The 9,934-nt window shown below is 38.0% G+C and overlaps 1 protein-coding gene across 1 annotated transcript; it reads right to left on the bottom strand.

Moving 5' to 3' along the window:
* Positions 1 to 883: 883 nt before the first annotated feature.
* Positions 884 to 9,184, bottom strand: prpf38a (pre-mRNA processing factor 38A). The gene is made up of 10 exons (XM_006803609.3): positions 8,986 to 9,184; positions 6,786 to 6,945; positions 5,583 to 5,704; positions 4,310 to 4,395; positions 4,115 to 4,225; positions 3,223 to 3,329; positions 3,054 to 3,080; positions 2,863 to 2,954; positions 1,872 to 1,920; positions 884 to 1,027 (listed from the first exon to the last, which is right to left on the bottom strand). The coding sequence occupies exons 1-10, from the start codon at positions 9,113 to 9,115 to the stop codon at positions 982 to 984; spliced, it is 930 nt and encodes a 309-aa protein (XP_006803672.1). The 5' UTR covers positions 9,116 to 9,184; the 3' UTR covers positions 884 to 981.
* Positions 9,185 to 9,934: the final 750 nt, after the last annotated feature.

The following is a 9,934-nucleotide window of genomic DNA, read 5'->3' as shown; positions in this document are numbered from 1 at the left end:
ACTTCTAAACATCTGCAGCATACATGCTAGGCTGGCTGGACAATTACCTGATGGTAGTCGAAATGGTGATGTGAGTTCGATGTAACCAGGTATTTTGCTCAGCTATTTTTACAGCAGTAGGTGTGGACCGCAGTGTCTGATGTACCTCCTACCTGGGTTGTTGACCATGTTTTTCCTTTTATCACCTTGACAAACACCCGGTCTCCAGGCTTCACCAGCTCTTCTCCTCTGTGCTCCGGTAGCTTCTACAGTCATTATTACTGTCAAGGCCGGACAGGCTGGACTCAAACGCAGGCCTCCGGGGGAATCGAGGGAAAGTCCAGGGCCACACTCCTCTTCACACAGTCTGTGGCTCACTTGCAAAATCACTCCATGCTGGAATCCACTCACGCACAGTGGTGCACAGGTGTGGCAGTAATCAGGCCTCAGTGTGGCTAATGAAACTGAACTGAGCTTTTCAAACCATCACTTTTTTACCCAGGGTCATGTTTTTTTGTTGTTGTTTTTTGTTGTTGTTTTTTTTTGGGGGGGGGGGGGGGGGGGCATCAATGTTTCCCCAGCCCCTCACTACTAACCGCTTTTAGAAACTACAATTCACATTTACTTGTGTTGTCTTAACACACAAGTAAATATGTGACAAACATGCATTTACAAATTTGAAACGTCCCTCATTTGCCTATCAGTTAATAATAATAATAATAACTATTACTACTACTTATTCTATTACAACTACAACAACAACATCCTTGAAACATCTGAGGAGTCACAATTTAGGGGCCTTTATTTTTGAAATGTCAGATCAAATCAGATTATGAAACACATTCTAAGCACAATGAACATGTTTACATGAAATATTTTATATATTTATACCCCCCCCCCCCCAATAAAAAAACAACAAGGGAAAAGAAAACAAATACACAGGAATTAGAAAGCAGATTTCTGAAAGTTTGGTATAAAAACAAAAAGAAAAAAAAAAAAAAATCACTCGTTTCCTCTTCGACTCTTCTTGTGACTCTTTTTTGAACTCCTGTAACGTGAAACAAAACAAAACCAAGTTAAATAAACAATGAATATTATAATACCACTACACTGGAGTTGGTGAATACAAATATGCACACAGAGGGAAACTTTCTTCTCCCTCTCTGTCTTGTTATTTTTAACCTGGAGCTTAAAAATACACATTTCTTTTTCTTTCTCCTTCTTCTTTTCTGTCTTTAGCCCATATCAAATTACGGCACAGTATAGTGTGCCTGTGCTATTTCTTGTTAGTTACTTAATTTAGTTACTTGTTTATAGACAATTAAAATCCTGAAAGTATAATGGAGAAAGTGCTCTCACGGCTAGAGATTGGCAAGGAACAACACAAATGCAACACAAGGGGGAGCCAAGACGACAAGTCAGGGGGAGATACCCAAGATTGGGTGGGAATGAAGCCCCGAGTATCAAGAAAGTATCGTTAAGTGCGAGAGGAATTGACCTGAAAGACAGGATCCTGGACCCTCTGTAGCCGGTTACCAAGATTACATAAATTACCCTCTGAAGGTCTTCTAGATGATGTGAATGCAGCACTACGGACAATACGTACTGCAAACATACCGAGACTAACCAGCTGATCTATGGCAGCAGTGATCATGAGATGTTTGGCTACAAGATGAACAGCCCCAAGGAGCAGTACGTGAGGAGTCAACTGAATGGTAAGAACAAGATCTGGGCTATCAACTCCTATGCCTGTGATCAGGTACCCTGCTGGGATAATAAGCTGGCTAAAGGAGGAGATCAAAGCCACTGACATCAAGACCAGGAAGCGCAGCGCCCACTAATCAAATAACGTTACCCAGATATGCATTAATAACAATAATAATAATACTCACCTCTCTGGGGACTTGGAATGGCTGCGATGTCTGTGGCTTCTGTGGTGACCTGGATCACAACAATGACACCAAGTCATTTTTAGTTATAGACAAAAGTTTTCCAAACTTATGTAACTATGGAAAGAACTTGAACATTTCCAGTGTTAAAAACTTAAAACACAGTTGAAAAACAGATGGCAGAAGAAAAACATGAATTTCTATGATTGCTGGCTTCATTTTAGTGGTTTAAAACCCACTGATATTGTGGCACAAATCTTTGCAAAAAATAAATAGATGAAAACAAATTTGAATCCAAGTCATCCTGTGGACCACTGGCCCTGATCCTGAGTGTCCCACAAAAATGTCTGGCCCAGGTGTTTTATGGTTTGCATGCATTTTTTAACAAACCCTGTTGGAGGTAAGAATGTCCGATATATATTCAACCATATATTATTTTTATTTTTATTATTCGCACACACATATATATATATATATATATATATATATATATATATACATATATATATATATATATACATATATATATATATATATACATATATATATATATATATATATATACATATATATATATATATATATATATATATATATATATATATATGGCTACTTCACGGATTTTACCTATTGTGGGTTATTATTAGAATTTAACTACCACAATAAACGAGTCACCACTGTACATATATATACATATATGTATATACATAACAAAAATAACAGTAACAAGCCAATCGATTAATTGTGGTTGATTAACTGTAAACAAAGTGCTTTGTTCATTAGTAAGTGAACAGTAAAAGATATAATGGCTAAAATGCTTTGGAAGTTGATGGAGAACATATATGCTCTAAATCATACGAATGATATATTTGGTTGCTTGTTTAGCTTAAATGTCTGCAGACTCTTTAATAACCCATATTTTCCCCCATTCTCAGCTGTCTGTTATTGTGGTTACACCATATGGCCACAGAACACTGATCTCCCCTTTAATTACCTGGGGATTTGGAGCGGTGGCGTCTCTCTCTGGACCTGCTGCGGTGGCGCCGGGGGCTCTTGCTGCGATGGCGATCTCTCCGTGGTGAGGGGCTGTTTATGTACAATAAAAACCACAGATATTCCTGTAAGACACACATACTAGCAGTGCAGTTTTAACAAGATTAAAGTGAATGCAAAAAGCAGTCATACCTTCTCCTCTTTGGAGACCTGCTCCTCCTGAAGAAGAAATAATGGAGTTTACCATAATGAAAGCAACTGTATACACTCAATGTGGGAAAAGGTTGCTCTGCAAGTCTACTTGTTTTATTCACAAACATATGAAGACTTAAGAAAATATAAGGATGAGCACAATGAGTACCGTCTGGGAGAACGGCTGCGTCTGTAACGTGGTGATGGGGAGCGGCGAGGTCTGTCATTGTCACGGTAACCACGTCTATGTGGCTCAGGAGTCTGAATTCTCTCCATCTGCAACCAAATTCATTCATGTTTTTATTTTCCAGTTAATCCACTAACAGACAACATTTTCAGTGGACATAGAAGCTATTTTATGCAGACGTCTCTATATAACTGAGCTGAGCAACCTAAACCAGTCATTGTATTGCAATGGAACTAATTTACACTATGTAATACTATCTGTATTACTTGTGTTTGCAGTTTTTACATATTCGGCGCCATCTTGTGGCAGTACAGAACGTAACGTCACCAGATTGGTTGCAGCTAATAGGCTTACATTAGTTTATGTCGGCTAAGTAGTAGCAGAACTGATAAATCACTGGAAAACAGGGGGACTAAAAGTAAATAGCAGCCCAAGGGGGGCAGTTTTGTGCTGCACCTGGCTGCAACAATCTGTCTCTTAAACAGTCAGTGGTTCCTTGTTGTTTGGTAACTGCACTGACATGGAAAATCCACTTGTTAGTTTTAAAGTTAGGTTTTGTAGAACAGTATACAAATGAGAACAGTGTGTAGGAGAGCCTGTTTGAGTCACCAGATCGAAGGCCAACACCACAGTTTTCCTAGCCACGCTGGATGTACAGAGTCTTTTATAAGGCATTTTACAAACTTGAACATTACTGCTATTACAGGTGGATTTTCATGTTTCAGTGAAGCTGAACATATGCTAACTGTGCAGTTAAACAAAAGCTGATAGTTGAACATATTGTGTTTTGTTATAGCGAGGGCTCTTTAAACATTAGAAATATATTTGGATCAGTTTTATATGGTAGATTTTTACTGATAATTTTCTTTTTAACCTTATCTTCTTCCTCATCTTCTTCTTCACTGCTTTCTACTTCATCTAAGTCCTCCTCCAAAGCGCTAATCCTTGGGTCCAGCATCTCAGCCTCCTCCAGCACTTGCCTCTTCTGTAATACACGCATAAAAAAATGAAAAGTCAATGACATTGGCACGTCAAACAGGTCAGATATACAAAAATGACACTAACACACCTGAAGCCGAGGAAGGATGACGTCACACATTCTCTCTGCATGAAGAAGCCCGTCGATGAACTCGTCCACATGCATCACCTCAAACTCTGTAATAATTTACAAATAAAAATTTTTCCTGGTTCGAACACATCCACTTTGAAGACAAAATGTTTACTTGCTACCTCACATATCCCACCCACTAACAAGTGTCACAATGACGAAAAAAATCAGTGTCTCGTTGTATGATCGGTGCCTGATTGGTGTACATATACATGCACAGTGCCTACAAATATAAACAACCACCCAATGTAAGGTTTTTGCCAAAGCTGTCCTAAATTGCAATGTTTCATCCACTAGTATGTGCAAGTGCTTTGTACGGAAGAGGATTAGGGCCACTGGGGGAAAAAAAGTGGGCATGTCCTTTTTTTTTTTCTTCTTTTCCAGAATTTTGAGAAAAAAGTCAGAATTTTGACTTTTTTCTCAGAATTCTGAGGAAAAAGTCAAAATTTTGACTTTTTTCTCAAATTTCCAACTTTAATCTCAGAATTCTGAGAAAAAAAGTCAGATTTCTTTATTTGCAATCATAAAACAGAATCAATACTGTCAATGAATTAAAAAATTACTGTTTTAACAAAAAGAAGAGAAAAACAATAGTCAAGTAAAACAAGTTTTTATTAAGATGTCAAATTACATTTTACTGTAATTTATTTATTTATATTCTTTAGTGGGTAAAAGTTATGCTTGATGAATTCCTCACTTCTCTGGACTGTGCTGTCTCAGGTTTTGGTATAAAATAACATAAATTGAATAAATGTATAAAACATATAAAAATTGAGTTAGAAAAACACAATTCAGGTTTATTATATTACAATACTGTACAAGCTCTTGACAAGTTACAAGGTTAAATTACTTTAATTATTGTTAAACTAAAATGTTAACCAGTAGTTTCATACTTAAACACCTATGCCACTTTTGTGCTCGCCTTTGACTCATGCTGTCAGTACTGCTACACTGTAATGCGCCTAGTGCTGGGGCCTTGTTTCAATAAGATTCACACTTCAAATTAGGAAGTTTATTAGTGACATTAGCTCATGTGAAAAGATAGAGAATGCATTTCATGCACTTACATTGTACATTGCAAGTACTGCTGATTGCAAGCAGCGAGCAAATAATAAAATGTTTTGTATTTTTCTTTTATATGTCAGAAATATTATTGCAAATTTTCCGATATCATTCACCTCCCTCCAACACCAGTTAGAGTCCAGTCATTTATAGATTAACTTGTCAAACTCACCTCCATTTCTGTTCTGGCTCTTAATCTTTCTGTAGTCATTGTACAAAGGCTCCAAGTATTTGTAGCAATCCACTGCAGTTCCAGTTAACCTCATGTACATCGCTCCAAGTAAACGCACATATCTAAAAAAAAAAGGGAAAAAAATGAGCACGAACATGTCATACATCTTCTATGTGTTACACACACAAAAATATATTCTTAATCAATCCAGCACGAAATGTGCTACACACGCTGCTGACAACAGTTTACCAAACTGCTGTGCAACATTATAATCAGCAAGATCACATTCAGGCACAAAGACACTTAAAAACACATAAAACTATAAAACAGTACTTAAACAATTTTCAGAGCTTTTTATTAATAACAATTTTACAAAATAGCAGAAACATATTTTCCTTACCTAATCATTATCAATAAAGTATTCAACAAATACACTGCCATGTGACAGCAGCAAAGTAAACCGAGGAAAATAGGTTTCACTCATACAAATTTACTGAATAAATGTACAAATATCTCAGCCCCACTATCATAGAGCCCGACGGGCGGGGCTGAGATAGATTTTGGTCGCCCGACCGGAGATATCGCTAGCTCCGGGACGTCGGGCTAGCGATTTTGCGAGCCCTGGTGATTCATCACATTTGTGTTTGAGTTCATCATTCGATTTGTAAACACAATAGCTTAAAAAGTTTTGAAGAAATTCAGATAAAACTCAAGGGTCATAATAATCTATTACAATTTGGTTTACATCCACCAAGATGAACTGAACAAAAAGTTAAGTTATGATTCTTACAAGTTTGTATTCTGAACATTAAAAAAGTACCATATAAAGGTTAAAAATCTTGTCAAATTTGACCTCTGACTTCTCCTTCAAGGTCAATAGACTGATCTGAAGTTTCGAGTGATAATGCTGCTATAAAGAGCAATTTAAAATGCCATTCTCAATGCCACTGTTTGCACTGATAACATATAGCCATACAAGAAATCATATATGGGTATTCTAAATATCATGCAACTTTTTCTTAAGGTCAAATGTTCATAAAGGTCTTTTATCTTTACAACTATGCTACAACCTTAGCTAAGCAAAATAGTGGGAATGTGTCTGAAAGTCTCACGAGTTTGAGTGAATTCTATACGCTATGAACTTGGTTGAGAAAATTAACACAACATAAGTGTTTACTCCTTTTCTCTCTGCAGAAAACTCACTTGAAATCCTCGTTTTTTATGAATTCGACAATGATGTCTTTTTCAGGTTGAATCTGCAACATCTTCAGCGTGAGACAAAGGAAAGGAGTGGGTTTGATATTTCCACCAAAAACTCCACCAACATACTTAAGTTCCATGGCTTTGTCGACAACCAGCTCGGCTGAGGATGAAACAAAATACAAAAGCATTGTTAACAAAAAACTAAAAATACAAATTGCATTGTATACAATTGTTGCCTGCAAATGCACCTGCATACATGTTTCCAATTAGACAATGAACAGAGGTATACAGACTTGTACAGATTAGAAGTTTACAGTTTTACTACTATTTTACTACCAGTAGCATTTCAGAACTGGGGAGTGATGTCCCTCCCATATTAGCATATTAGCACTCTGAGTCAATTACTGTGGTATCCAACTATCAAAGAAGGAGATGAAGAAAGATGAAGAAAGGAATGCCTAAGTAGTACAACAAGCTGTGTCCTGGATTGTTGATTGCCTGACAGAAAGACCACAATATGTGCGTTTCAACATTGTGTGTTTGACAAGATCATCAGCAACACTGAGGCACCAGAAGGGACCGTCGTCATGCGGTGCAAGCAGAAACCTCTGCAGCTCAATGTGACAAAGACCAAGGAATTGACTGTGGACTTTAGGAGGACCTGGAAATCAATGACTCCCACTGACTTGGTTAAAAACACTGTACAGGAAGGGCCAGAACAGTCTCTAATTTCTGAGGTAGATGAGGTCTTTTAACATTTATTCCTTTTGCTGGAATGCGCCAAATTGGGAGTGACATGCAATTTAATTAACACAAAATTTTACACCATTTCAATTGCAATCTGAAAAATGTTACGAAAGCCTTTAAATAAATATGGCCAAGAACACTCCATGTCTCCCTTTAGACCCCTGTTTGCTGCAGGTAAGGCTGTAAAGGCTGCCATCAGCCTTTAGCAAGCTGTGTAATATAAACATGGTATGAAACCAAGTTAACAGTTCATCTGCATGTTTTAATACTACTCTTGGAGGCTTAGTGTAGATTTTTCTCTGTGTAAAACAAATTTTGGAGTTTGTTGATCAGGCGCTTTGATGAAGGGCTCCTGCCACCTTTTTCCTAGTAAAGGTTTTAATGGTGGTTACAGGAACAACTGCTGTTTTTGGGCTCTAGAAGCATGTTTTCTTTCCTCAGCGTCTCTGTAACAGCTAAGTCTCTTTGCTCTTCCCGGTGCGTGTATAAGTGTAAACAGAGTTCAGCTCCACGTGAAAATATGCCAGTGTTATCATCACTGCTGCTATTGTGTTATCAGTGCTTCTGTATAAAACTGGCAGCCACGTGGACTTAATGTTGTCAAACTAAATATGTTTGCAGGTCTGTTTTTAGTCACAAATGTGGGTGAAACATTTGCATTTACATCGTTTAACACAACGGCATGTTACACAACCATGTGTTAAATTTGTTTCTTTTTCTATAGCCTTTCTTCAGTAACAAACTGTTTCAACTTCTGAAATCAGGCAGGTTTCACACTATCAGGACAAAAACAGAGATACTCAAGAGGAGCTTCTATCCTCAGGCCATCCAAGGCTTAAATCAGAACACGCTCCCACTCCCCTCATAGAATCACCATAAGGGTCTGGAACAGGACCTTATATTATATTCTTGTCATATTTCATATCGTATCTGATTTATTATTACGGCACACGCTGCTACACTGATCATGCTGCTTCACTACTGCTTATGTTACACTGTTGTACTCCAGTCACTCTGTTTACATTACACTAAATAACTATAGTCACTCAGTTCAATTACTGTGTTTACGTTACTTAATTTAGTTTATTCTACTTCCATTGCACGGCCAGGACATTGGTGTGCTAATATGGTACAAAACACTTTAATATTCCATTTGCAAAATGTACATTTTCAGTTTTTTAATTTAAAATTTCCGATTTCTAATTTAAAGTTACTTATTGTTTAAATTATTTTGCAGTCAAGGAGCAGTTCAGGACACATCTTAACGTGTGTTGTCCTTGTATGACTGTGTCTTGAATCTTTGGCCTAAAATAAAATAATTTCTATTGCCTAAAAATATCTATCCACCTATCTCCCCAAGAATATAACTGAGCCCGCTTAATGTCGATAGTAACCCGCTTGCTAAAATGAGCCCTCATGAAGCTAACGTTAGCTCACTGGAGACACTACTAACCGGTGAGACCGAAGCATTCCTCCTTCCAGTACTTAGACTCGTAGATTCGTGTGCGGATGATTTTCTCCACCAGATACTGCGGGTTAGTCCCGTGTATACTGTTAGCGTCTTTAACGGTTCTGTTTGCCATGATACTACTATTCTGGCATGGAGAAAATGAACCAAAAAAAAGAAAACCTTAGACGCCAAACCGGAAAGAGTAAATATTATTTCCGGTTCGACTTCTTCTTCCTTCCGCTTCTTCTTGTTGGCAAACAGCGAAACGGTGCATTGCCGCCGCCAACTGGTATGGCGTGTGGACAAAAATGACACACACACACACACACACACAAAGAAAAAACGACCCTCAAATTCATCCATCCATTCGCTTCCGCTTGTCCTTTTCAGGTTCGCGGGGGGTGCTAGCAACACTGTTGAGGATTTATTCAAAACTGAAAGGACACTGAACCAGAGCTAACACAGCATCCTGCAGCGACATGCCATCCCATCCGGTTTGCGTGTAGTTGGACCATCATTTATTTTTCAACAGGACAGTGACCCCAAACACACCTCCACGCTGTGTAAGGGCTATTAGACCAAGAAGGAGAGTGATGGAGTGCTGCGCCAGATGGCCTGACCTCCTCAGTCACCTGACCTAAACCCAATCGAGATGTTTTGGAATGAGATGGCAGAGTAAAGGGAAAGGGGCCAACAAGTGCTCAGCATCTCTGTGAACTCCTTCAAGACTGTTGGAAAACCATTTCACGTGACCACCTCATGAAGCTCATCCAGACAATTCCAAGAGTGTGTAAAGCAGTAATCAAAGCAAAGGGTGGCTATTTTGAAGAATCTAAATATAACAAATATAAAATATAAAACGTGTTTTGAGTTATTTCACACTTTAGGTTTACTACATAATTTGATACGTGTTCATTCAAGGTAATGCCTTCAGTGAGAATCTACAATGTAA

This window comes from Neolamprologus brichardi, chromosome 17 (assembly GCF_056152115.1).
Source record: "Neolamprologus brichardi isolate AB-2024 chromosome 17, ASM5615211v1, whole genome shotgun sequence".
Taxonomy (NCBI): domain Eukaryota; kingdom Metazoa; phylum Chordata; class Actinopteri; order Cichliformes; family Cichlidae; genus Neolamprologus; species Neolamprologus brichardi.
The sequence above is the reverse complement of the archived record's forward strand: the minus strand, read 5'-3'. Positions and strand labels throughout refer to the sequence as shown.

Excerpts from the sequence above, each read along its gene's own strand:
- prpf38a (XM_006803609.3), bottom strand. The coding sequence starts at position 9,115 with ATGGCAAACAGAACCGTTAAAGACGCTAACAGTATACACGGGACTAAC. Across the intron at positions 6,946-8,985 it reads GGAATGCTTCGGTCTCACCG|CCGAGCTGGTTGTCGACAAA; the intron begins GTTAGTAGTGTC and ends TTTCATCCTCAG. Across the intron at positions 3,081-3,222 it reads CGCAGCCGTTCTCCCAGACG|GAGGAGCAGGTCTCCAAAGA; the intron begins GTACTCATTGTG and ends TTTCTTCTTCAG.